The sequence below is a fragment of the Aphelocoma coerulescens genome, chromosome 14 (genome assembly GCF_041296385.1).
Source record: "Aphelocoma coerulescens isolate FSJ_1873_10779 chromosome 14, UR_Acoe_1.0, whole genome shotgun sequence".
In the NCBI taxonomy this organism is placed as follows: domain Eukaryota; kingdom Metazoa; phylum Chordata; class Aves; order Passeriformes; family Corvidae; genus Aphelocoma; species Aphelocoma coerulescens.
Window position 1 is genome coordinate 3,688,755 of NC_091028.1, and position 12,389 is coordinate 3,701,143.

Consider the following 12,389-nt stretch of genomic DNA (forward strand, 5'->3'; position numbering starts at 1 on the left):
TTGACTGGTCCTTTCTCAGGGAGAATGAGCTCCACTATCTCATTTTGTAGTGTTTTTTCTGTCTACCTGTCCTCCTCTGCTGCTGGTGAGCGCAGTGGGATTCATTTCAAAACAAGTTGTTCTTAAGAATTTGCTGATTTTAATTTAAAATGATGACATTGACAAATACTTTCCAAATGTACATCTATATTTTTGTGGTCCCCTTCAGTTTATACCAATTTCCAGGTAAAAATGCAGAACTAAAGGCTGAGTGTTCCTAACAGCAGTAGAGCTGGAATGTTATGGAGAAATGTTCCAGTTATCCCAAATTCAGCTGTGAATATCCAATATCCCTAGCACTTAAGGAGGACATTGGCATTTTAGACATACAGAAATTTTAGAAATATCATTATTGGGGCATCCTGATAGTCTTTCTCTTCCCCATCATAATTCCAGGCAAAGCCATGCAGGTAGTTTTCAATAGATGTAATTACTGAAGTGGTTTGATCCCCAGTTAGATCAATCTAGCAGTGTCCTCGTTCAAGGGGAAAAAATACCCTGTTTTATGGCTGACTGCATCAGCACAGAAATACAGCACTTTATGATCCTACAGGAGTACCACAGGCAGCCGTGCCATAATGGCCAATTAAAGTGGGTTTACAGCTGTTCTCTGGGAACTTAGTGAAGGTTATCTTTTCCTATCAGGAATGTGGCCTGCATTCCTACACCTACTCCCCTCCCTCACCTGTAGCTTTCTTTTCATGCCTGCATCTTCTGCTTTCCCTCTGGGTAGGTCCATATTGCATTTTTTTTTGCCTCATGCATGTCATTATTGGGAAGGTAGCAGGATGGAAGCTATGAAAACTTGTGAGCTTTAAACAGTGTGTTCAGGAGTGAAGAACCAGCAACATTTTTACTTGGAAGGGAAGGAGTGACTGGTTTAGTCTGGGAGCAGAGGAAAATTTAAATCAGTATTCAAGGAGAACTGACATGCAGGAGATGAGCAAGAGGGATGAAACTGAAACTTCTTACTTTCACAAAAAGCTTCTTAGTTTTCACAAAAAGAAGGAAAGAACAGAGAGTCTCTGAAAGACTCCATGAGATGGACAAGTCAGAGAACAGAAAAGAGATGGATTGTGTCTCATCTTCTATATTTTCTTTGAAGATAATGGTATTTTTGTCAAGGGGGAAAAAAGGTTATATGGAAATGGTGAAGAGAATAGAAAGAACATTAGTTCCAACTTCAATGGAATAAAAAAATCAGGTATTGGTGGGTGCCACAGAGAAGAAGAACATAAAGTTGTGAGTGGCAGAATTGTGTCTGAGATAAAGGGCTGCTGTTTAAAAGGCTAGTTAAGTGTTGGAATAGGCTATCAAGGCAGATTAGTTGAAAACTGTTAAAACCATATTTCTTCACAATGGTGTAGGTTATTTTACATTCTTCAGTGGAAAGGGATGGACTGGATGATTTTTTTCTCACTGTACTTTCTAGCTCTGCATTTCTGTAACTCTTTGTTACTCTTTTTAACTCTGGTGGCTTTGATCTGGGTGGTTGTTCACTGTGGAACATGTCGTGAATGTGGTGAGTGTTAGAGATGCTGAAGCAAAATATGCCTCTGGAATTGATATCCTGATCAAATATAATTGTACTTAATCTAGGGTTTTTCCCTCAAGCTTTTCTAAATAATCAAACCTTGCCAGACAAAATGATTCATAGTAGTGTCTAGCAGGGTTTTCAGTCCTTTAAAAAAAATGCTTATCTATTCCACAGTATTTTTTAGTTGTTTCAGCTTTAGATTAAAAAGTAGTCAAAAGCACGTACTGACACAGGGTTTAATTGTTTTCATCTGTCTATTGATTAAGTGTTCAAATGTCAGAGGCCCAGAGCAGTGATATCTAATGCTTGAAAGCTTGACTGAAATCTTCATACTTTTATTTTTGTAGGACCTTGATGTTGGAGCAAAGAAGGTGAAGTTGTATGTTGATGAGAACCTTGTATTTGATGGTGAATTAGAGAGAGGCTCTGGAGATCTCCTTGCTGACCAGAACACTACAATTGACCTTACAGATCACAAGCAAGATACCTCAGCATCTCCCTCAACTGAGAGGAAAGAAGGAAATGCACCTGCAGTCCCAGACAAGAAAACAGACCTACATTTTAAATGCTCAGAATCAACCAGTACTTCACTGAACTGGAAAGCTCTGCCAGAAGAAAATCTTCCTGAGCCTAAGATGAACTCAATCAACTTTACAAAGAAAAATTTGTCTCAGTTAGAGGATGATCTAAAAGTGTTCCCATCTCAAGTTTGTACAAAAGATGCCAAAGAAGAGGCAGCAGTAGCAGCAGTTCCAGAGCACGTTCAGTCTGATGATGAGCTTTGTTTGAGTGAGCAAATGGAAAAGTTAACAGGAAGGAAATTGTCTGATTCTGCAGGTGCAATTCCTTCTTGGTTGCAGTCATCTTCCCAGGTAACACAGAATAATCAAGTTACTCCCAGTAGGCAGAAGCCTCTGTGGCTTGCTACAGAACAGAATTTAAACTCAAGATTTCAAACACAGCCAGATGAAATAATGAAAAACTTTTCAGATCTCAAAAATGAGGATGTCAAATGTTGGAGACATGAACTGGGAAGACCCAGTAGTAGAAATGCAACTGGAGATGGGAGATCACAAATGCTGACCAGAAAGGATGCTGATGTGGACTTGGACATTTTTGAGCCCCTTTCTAACAAAAACTGCTGCAGTTTACAGTACCCTACGAGTGGAAGGAGAAGTGTGATGTGTGGTAAAAAGCTGGGATTAAACACTATAAATCTTGGAGAAGATGATTCTGCTCTCAAAGGTAAGAGGTCACAACAGCAACCTTAGTGCAAGTGCTGACGTGTTCTCCATTTTGCAGAAGCACAAACTCATTTTAGGTGGGAAGGGACCTCTTGAGATTCCTGGAGGTATAGACAGGGGATATTAGTTTGGCTGTTTGTGGTATTTTCCTCATGAGAATGCTCAGTCTCTCTCCTGGTCCTACACCTGATATGAAGTACTCTTCAGAAAAATTTACATTCTGATTTAGGGGCTTTTAATTTATTTGGAGCAGATGGAAGACTAAATTCCAGTAAATGATATTCTAAAAATTGACAGTTTTGCAGACAGCAAATGTTTGCTAATATCAATTAAAATCTGCAGAAAGATAAAGAAGAGTACGTCCTCAAGGTAGTGAGTAAATTTGCAGAGTTTATTTGTGTAGTAGCTTTGTGTCTTTCTCAGTGAGAATAGATGCTCACTATATTTATTCAGAGTGAATGGAAAGCTACCCTTATTTTCCTTCTCTGCTCATAACTTTACAAACCTCTCCCTCAGACATCTTGTTTATTTATGAAGAGTTTTCTAATAAATTTGGCTGTTGTCTGCTCTGTGCTGTTGATCGTCCTTGTCCTCCTTCCCCAAATCTCCTGTTGGAGGTGCAGGATCCAGCTTTGTGCAGTTGTGTTCTGCCTCTGGCAGGATCCAGTGTGTCCCCAGGGAAGAGTAGGAGAATTGTGCAACTTCCCAAGTTCCCCTCTGTCCCAACATCTGCCAATCCATGGCTATGAAATTTGCAGGGCATGAGATAGTATTTGTGCGAAAAGAGACAACTCTTAGTTAAATAAAAAATTAAGATAATTTATTGAAAACGGAAAAATGGAAAAATTACAGAAATTAGAAAAATATAAAAATTTGGGATCCTATGGCTCGATAGATGGTATGCCCCAGGAGCACAGGGATTTGAGGTCTTCTGGCTGAGACAGCACTAGACCTCAGCTAGAGAAAAAGGACTTGCAGTGCTGGGCTGAGATTTAGCTGGTCCAAAATTCAGGAAAAAAATAATTATTAAAGGCTCCTAAATAGGAGTAAGGCTTTTAATGCCCAGCACTGACATCCACCACAGCTAGCCTGCGGCGAGAGAGAGGGCGTGTGTCTGGCTGCCTCCTTGTTTTATAGTGCCTTTGCTCTGCCCCAGCCCGCCCACAGCCCGCCCACAGCCCGCCCCTTCGGTTTAAAGTGATTGGTGCTTTCCTTTTGACAGATCATCTCAGCCCACCAATGGCTCATCGTTGTCAGAGAGGTGGTATCAGCTGAGATAAGGGTGCTAAAATGCCTTCATTACAATTCAGGTTGCCGTGGAGCTTGCCTACAGGGTAATGGCTATGGGGCTAAAAATAGCTGCTGGCTGTTAGAACTGGGTTTTTGGAATCCTTGGAACCAAGTGCAAGTAAAAACACCTAAAAAAAGTATTAAAATACATCCAGCACATCTTAAAACACTTGTAAAAGTATACAGTAAACACAGGAAAGATAACTCTTATGGTGTACAGGTGGTTTGAAGTTGGAAAAGGGAGCATAAGTTGGGATTTTTAACTGGGGAACTTTTAACTGGGAAGAGTGCAACTCTCTTAATAAACTACTTTGAACAATTGAAAACACTGATATGGAACTTGATTTTTGTACCTGGGCTGATGGGTTAATTTTAACATTCAATTTAAAAATATTTAACTCAAAATTAATTCATTAAAGCACTTAATATGCAAAGACAAAGCACAAATAGGGATTTCATGTATGACAAGTCCCCCATTTTTCTCTTATGCTCGCATCTTTGGTCTTTGCATTTAAGTGAAGGTGGGTAGCTCTTCAGGGATAGATTCAAGCTCTTTAAAACTGTCCCACACTTGCTGGGCAATTTTTCTTTCCTTTTTGGTTTTCTTCTTATTATTGATATACATAATCTTTCGAGTGGATGGTGGATACTGCTGTTGTCCTTGGAGATCTTGGATCAGTGGCATGCTTTGGACAACAGTGGTGATTAGACGGATGAAGCAAGGGATTAAACAAGGGAGAAAAGTAAGTCCTCAATTAGTGCTTGCAGTCTGATGATCCGGTTTAGCATGTAGATGGGAGTTCGGTACCCCCAGCTCCCATCTTGTGCCCATGTTGCAGGTCCATAAGTCTCTAGGATCCTCTTGGCTGGCCATTCTTCTTCTCCCCACCTCTGGGTCCCTCCTATTACATGTCTCTTAGCACGGGAAAGTTCGTTGTAAAGGGAGATTCCAAGGTGGGCTCCAAGAGTGCAGCTCCCTTTCCAGTGAGGTGGTAAGTTGGAATAAGCTCGGTTACCACAGATCCAGTAGAGGTCTTGTGGTGCTTCCCAGAAGTGGGGTTGTATACTTGCTGCTGTGATCCAGTACTTGGAAATTTGTGGCAGGACAGAGTATGGATTTCCTTGATCCCAACACTGCCAGAGTTTTTTAACGGGATTCAAAATGCAATTTTTGTTTTTAATCTTTTCTGCAGACCAGAATACATCTGGTTCTTGGGGTATCCACCAGTGTTTTTGCCCATCAGTTACCAGGTACCTTTTGCATATTGTCTCACCAACTTCTAAAAATTTTCTTCCTTTCCTCCAGATGCATTTTTCTCCAATAACAGTATTGCTTAGCAGCCAGGTTTCATTGTCATGTCGGGTTGTGGGGGAAAGATTACTCAGTCGGAATAAATCGGGGGGTCCAAGACTGACTCCCCGCCAAGGCCAACTTTTGGATTCTAAAGTTCCTCCGCACACCCAGCAATTTGTTAAATTTAGCTGTTGTCCAGTCCTTTCTGCCAGGTCAATAAATAAGTTTTTCCTTGACATCAAAGGATTGTTTTCTTTTTGTTTTTCCTTTTCTTCTATGACCACCTCTTGGATCAGGTCAGTGTCATAGGTCTCTCTTTTTAACAAATCTTCTGTCCTGGTTATGTATCTAAAATTGAAACAGAGCCAATTGTCTTGGGAGGGGCACTCTCCCTTCTGCTCATGTATTTGGGTGCCAATGTTTTTGCCAATCCAATACTTGTGACCTTTTTCTGAGCAGATACTTAGCTCTGTTATGTTGTAACAAGATGGATTAACATAAGTATGTGCTCAGAAAAAGTGTCGAATTTGAAATGAGCCTCCTTCTGCCTGGTACACAGTTTTGTAACATCTGTTACAGCGGCTGTCGGCTGCTTGTGTAAAGGGAGGCCAGAGGACCCAGAGACAGATGACACTCAGTAGCAGGATGTTGCTCACTTTCCCCTTTAGGCATACCGGAGAGGAGCTGTCAGCATTTGGGTTGCCTCTGCTGGTGGGGGTTGTCATCTTTGCTTCTTTCGTCCTTTCTTTAGGCTTCTCACCTTCAGATGGTTCTTGAGTGATCGCAGGCTTTTGGAAACTCGTGGTTATTTTAGGGTTGGCCTTGTCAAAGATTAGAGTTATCGTGCCCGTAATTTTGGAGTCTGATTGGACTGTTATTGGAAGAGAATGCTGGCTTCAAATGGAGCCTTACTATACAGTTGATGTGACAATATGGTTGTGTGAAGGCAGAGTCTGTAAAGGGGAATAACAAGGAACAGAATTAACAGCTAAATATTTTCAACTTAATTTAACAACTTGTAGCTAGTACTTATTACCGAGGTATAACTGGGGATAAACTGCACTTATTAACGGGGTATAACTGGGGAAGAACTTGGAGTACAGGGTTTTATTAACTTGGACTGAGGGATGCTGAGTGGAGCTTTCAAACAGGGTGTTTAGTTTGATGGTTTGTCTGGAGGTTTCTTTTCTTCAATTGGTGGTGCCACCGGACCCTTCACCCTCTTGACGTGTGTCCAGCCCTTTTCAAATGTCCGGACAGCAGTTTCAGTGGTTAGCTGGACCTGAAATGGACCTTCCCAAGATGGGGTTAATGACTTTTCTTTCCAGGATTTTATTAACACCTAGTCATCTGGATTGATGTGATGTAAATTAAAATCAAGTGGGGGAGTTTGTGGAAGAAAACCTCTTTCCCTTAGCAACTCCAGATTTTTGGCAATTATCTGTACATATTGTTGTACATTGGTGTTTCCACACTCTTTCACATTCAACTCTTGTGGTGTAGCAAGGTAGGGCAACCCATACAACATCTCATATGGTGAACAACCCAAATCACATCTTGGCTGCGTTCTGATTCTAAGAAGAGCAAGTGGAAGGCATTTGACCCAGGTCCATTTTGTTTCCAGCATTAATTTTGTGAGGGTGTTCTTGACTGTCTGGTTCATCCGTTCCACTCTCCCAGAGCTCTGTGGATGCCACGGGGTGTGTAATCTCCAATTTGTTCCTAATTGGTGAGCTAATTGTTGTATAATTTGGGAGGTAAAATGGGTACCTCGATCTGAATCTATGCAGTGAACTATCCCATAACGGGGGATAATTTGCTCGAGGATCACCTTACTCACTGTCTGGGCTGTTGCATTGACAGTTGGAATAGCTTCCACCCAGTGAGTAAGGTGATCAACGATTACCAATAGGTATTTCCACCTCTGGACAGGAGGCATTTCTGTAAAGTCAATTTGAATGTTTTGGAAAGGCCTGATTGCTAATTCAATTCCTCCGCCAGTGTTCTTTTTCATTACCTTTTTGTTAACTTTTTGACAGATTACACAGTCCCGGGTTATTTGGTTGGCTATTTCATAAACACCAGTGCATCCAAAGGTTCTGAGATAGTGATCCGCCAGAGCCTTTGAACCCCAATGATTGCTTTGGTGGATATTTTGTAGAATTTCTCGGGTTAAATTTTTGTTTAAAATTTGGCGTTTATCTGGTAAATACTAGCGGCCTTGAGAATCCTCATTAGCTCCAATTAAAGCTAATTTTTGTTTTTCCTGATCAGTGAAAATGGGCGTGGGTAAAATGTTAGTTTGTGGAATAGTGTCAGTTGTGGTGGTGTTAGTTGGAAGTTGGTTCACTTCCATGACTTTTACCTCTTCTTCCACTGCTGCTTCTTTTTGCTGCTAAGTCTGCTAGGTTGTTCCTCCGAGCTTCTTTTGTGGTTCCGGATTGATGGCCTGGAATATGCACCACTGAGATCACCTGAGGCAGTTGCAGTGCTTTTAGAATTTTTAGGATCAATTCCTTATGTAGGATATCTTTCCCTTTGGTGTTTAGGAACCCCCTTTCGGACCAGATTTTTCCAAAGGTGTGGACTACGCCGTAAGCGTATCTGGAGTCAGTGTAAATGGTCCCGATGCTTCCTGCTAGTCGGTGGAGTGCTTTTTCTAGGGCATAGAGCTCACAGACTTGAGCTGACCAGGTTGGTGGCAATCTGCCCTTTTCTAGCACACACATTTGGTGTCCATCGACCACTGAATAGCCAGAGCATCGCTTTCCATCCACCACTCGAGACGACCCGTCAATGAAGAGGATTTCCCCTTCATTGAGGGGACAGTCCACCAGGTCCTCTCTGACTTTTGTTTGGATGTCAATTATCTCAATGCAATTGTGTTCAATTTCCTTTTCTGAAGGGGTCCCATAAAGAAATTGGGCTGGATTTTGGTGTGTACACACAACTAACCTCAGGTGGTCTGAGTGCATGAGAATGGCTTCATATTTGACTACTCTTGGGTCAGTTAACCACTCTGCAGCCCTGTGAGCTAAAATGGTTTTGATTGAGTGTGGTGTATGCACTGTTAAGTCTCCACCAAAAATGAGTTTTTGGCTCTCCGAGACCAGAACGGCTGCTGCGGCGATGGACTGGATGCAGACGGGCCATCCTCTGGACACTGGATCTAGTAACTTGGAAAGGAAAGCAACTGGCTTCCTGACTCCACCCCACTCCTGGGTCAAGACGCCATAGGCAACTCCCTTCTCCACATTAACAAATAGATCGAAGGGCTTTTCTAGTGAAGAGAGGCTTAAAATGGGTGCTTTTGTTAATTTCTCTTTCAAATTTTGTCATTTCTGTGTGTCTGAATTATTCAAATTAAAAGGTTCTTCTTCCATTAATTTTTCATATAAAAATTTGGCAGATTGTGAATACTGATCAATCCACAGTCTGCAGTATCCAAATAGACCTAATAATTGCCGAATTTCTCGTTTTGAAGTTGGAGGTGGTAAATTTAGGATTCCTTCTACTCTTTCGGCACTGAATTTTTTTGTGCCATGGCCAATTATGTGTCCCAAATACTTCACCTCCTGTAGCACGAATTGTAATTTAGGTTTTGACACCCTCAGCCCGTTCCTCCCTAGAAAATTCAGTAACTGAATTGTAGCAGTTCTTACCATAGACTCCTGTTCCCCAGAGAGGAGCAGGTCGTCTACGTACTGAGTTACCTGAATCCCTTCGGGTGGAGAAAAGGAACTTAGCAAATCTTCTAGTGCTTGGCCAAAGAGTGTGGGTGCCTCGGTGTAACCTTGAGGCAGGCGAGTCCAGCACAGCTGCTGCTTCCATCCAGTGTCTGGATCCTCCCAGGTAAAGGCAAAGATGTCTCTGCAATGAGAATCTGGAGGACATGCAAATGTATCTTAATGTATATTGAATTTGGGTGTTTACATTAAAGTAACGGTGATAAGGAACAGAAAATGTACCTTAATGAAGGAGTGCCAGTTCAAATTCTACAGCAGGTACTGCAGGGGTTTTTCAGACAAAGGTGAGGAAAATGGTTCTTTCTAATCTTAGAATGTCTGAATTTTTCCTTGTCTGACCCTCTGTGGAGCAAACAGCAATTTCATCAGTATATGTGAAGTTATACCTCAAAGAAGAGAAGAATAGGGAAGTTTGGAGCAGGTGCCACCTGCCCTTCACCCACCCACTCTCTGCAGCCCATTTGCTGTTTCACACATTTTGCAGTATCTGTTACATTAAAGCCTTAACATTGTGAAAACTGTAAATAAATCCCAGCTTGGGAAGTTCTGTTCAGTTGTAAAAATGGAAATAAATTAGGAGTTTTACTGTCAACTGTAAGATGAGGGTTGTAATTTTTTTATATAATGCCCTCTAATTCTGCTCAGAGCAGGTTGTGTCCTGTGGTGCTTAAAGCTCCCAGTGTATTTTAGTTCCTGGGAAACTGCAGGCACCCAGCAGCTTTTGTTCTCTCTGCTGTGTGTGCAGGGTAAAGCCATCTTCAAAGTGGAGCTGAGTGGGTTTTAACAACAGGGAAACCTTTTAAGTGTTGCCCTGAGAGTGCTGGATTTTAATTGGCCTGGGGCTGGGAGAAGGGCAGCTCCCAGTGGAGAGTGGGACAAAGGGAAGGTTCAGAGGCTCGTGTGGATGTCACAGCATGGCTTTGGTCACTAAAAAGCTCACAAGAACAAAAGGAATTAGGAATAGCACGTACAGGCTTGGCTCGAGTTAATGTTGCTATAAAAACATCAATTTTTCTTTGATAACCAGTTTAATGTGCAAAGGAAATGGTGGGAGTATGCTGATAAAATTTGCAAATAACATATAATTTGGTTTATTATGAGTTAAGGAGATTGAAGAACTGCACAGAATGATGAACTTGAGGACTGGAGCAATGGAATGCAATTCAGTAGAATGCTTGCAGGCTCACTTGGGGACTAATAACCAAAAATTAAGTTGTAAGCTGGGTAATCATCAATTGCAAATGACCGAGGAAGAGAAGAATCATGGTTGAGTAGCTGATAGCAGACTGACTGAAATGCTGGTGTGAGCAGTGATTGGAGCAGTGCACTCCCAGGATGGATCAGCAGAGGCATTTTGGGTACTTGGGAAACCTTAATATCTCAACACAGGCACTTGTGAGACCTCAGTTGGAAAACTGCAGCTCTGATCATCCATTTTCAGGAAAGCTGATTACCAAGTGGAACAGATACAGAGGAGAGCTTTTAGAATGATTTGGGAAATGAAGCATGTGATTGCAGCATGGAAATATGATTGCTGTTTATAACTGCAGGGAGTAAAAAAAGAGATTAACACAACAGAAGGAGAAGAAAGGTGATTTTTTTCTGTGTAGTCTTGCCCCAAAATGTAGTTTACTATAAAGTTTTGAGAGGAATTGTGTGATGTGTGTTGCCATCAGAATCTGGACAGATGAATTGATGGTTCAAGACACTCCTGAACTCCTGGAAGAATTGGATGTTTGAGGTGTCATTAATAAATAATGTATTTTAGATTCTTAAAAGAAAAAAACCGAAACCCTGTAAGCTTTCAGCCATTGGCCTCTGCTTTTGGGCCACCTCTGCTTTCCTTCCAGAGCTCCACTTCTGTTGCCACTCCTTAATGTAGCTCACAAACTTGTTAACTTCCCATTGCATTGCCCTAGAGGGGCTTCAGAATTGTAACCTCTGGACTGTTGGAAGTATTTAATGTTTAAAAAGAAAAGGGAAAAACCCTCCCAAACAAGGAAATTCAATGGATGTCAAATACTCTTCTGTAATCTGCTCATCCTGAAGTTTTTCAAGCTTTGACAATTTCAAGGGCTAAATATATGTACAGTGCCTTCTCCAGGTGAGCTGTGGGGCTCTGGGAGGTATTGGTGGGGATCACCCACCTCTTGAGTGTCTGTACTGGTAGTGGTGTGAGCAAGAAAGGGACTTACAAATGTCTGATGTTCTCTGAAATATGAACCTTTACTTCATATCTGCATTTTCCTTGTGGGGTAAGGAGGAGTGGCTAGGTGGGTCTCCAGCCTTTCATTCTGGAAGACAACCCTTTTCCAGGTAGTTTCCCATCTGCTTTAAAATTCTTAATTTTATCTCCCGTGTCCCCACTGTAAATGATTATTTGCCACAGACAGATTAGGAACATTGCTTCCTTCCAGTATTTCCAAAAACACAGTTAAGAGTTAGTCTTGAGCAGTCTTTTGAGAAAACATTCTTTTGCATTTTACAGCAATTGGCATTTATTCTTGATAGTCATTTGTTTTAGTATCCACCCAAGGACATTGTACAGAAGTGAAATCTGGCCCACGAGCCTGCAATTGTTTAGTACTCCACTTCCTTTTCTTCATTTATTTGAAGAAAATACATAAGTGACTGCTTTATTGAAAATCTTGGTTATTATCTGTTCTTAATTGTTTTGAGATGGAAATTAAGCAGTTCCCCAGTGCAGCCACAAGGAGAACATGCTTTGCTCCCACTGTGCCCCCCTGATTTGTTGTCCTCACTGCATTCCCACTGGATATCTTGTCATTATCCTCCTTCTATGTCTCACACTTGCTGAAAAGTGAGAAAAATATTTGGACATTATCTGCATAGAATGCAATTGTCGCCTCATCCTCCCTGAATGCTGAACCTACTCCTTTTCCCACCACTTTTCTTTATATACTTGTGGCTCATTTTGAGAGGAAGAATCAGCTTTTCTCTGTAATGCTTTACATTAACCAGTTCAGCCATTTCAAGCTGTATGAAAGATCTACAGATATGCAGAGGGATGATTTAAACTCTTGTGGCAGCCACACAAGTAAGTATCACTGGGCAAAAATCCCAATTTTTTTAGGCGCTGAGTCAAGAATTGACAGCTTCAAACTTAGTTGCAGCTTGTATCATGGCAGGAGTTCTGCTCCTCCAGAGTTAAAAGTGATTGTGTTCATTTTGTCTGAGTGGGGAAGGGAAACTGGGGCATGTGGCCTTCATGATAGGGA

The 12,389-nt window shown here is 41.5% G+C and overlaps 1 protein-coding gene across 8 annotated transcripts in view; it reads left to right on the plus strand.

Moving 5' to 3' along the window:
• Positions 1 to 12,389, plus strand: part of KATNIP (katanin interacting protein) — a 63,284-nt gene that overhangs the window by 25,160 nt on the left and 25,735 nt on the right. For all 8 annotated transcript variants that reach the window (XM_069029625.1, XM_069029629.1, XM_069029628.1 and 5 more), the window contains exon 14: positions 1,924 to 2,821. In XM_069029625.1, coding sequence (XP_068885726.1) covers positions 1,924 to 2,821 — 898 coding nt within the window. The remainder of the gene's footprint in view (positions 1 to 1,923; positions 2,822 to 12,389) is intronic.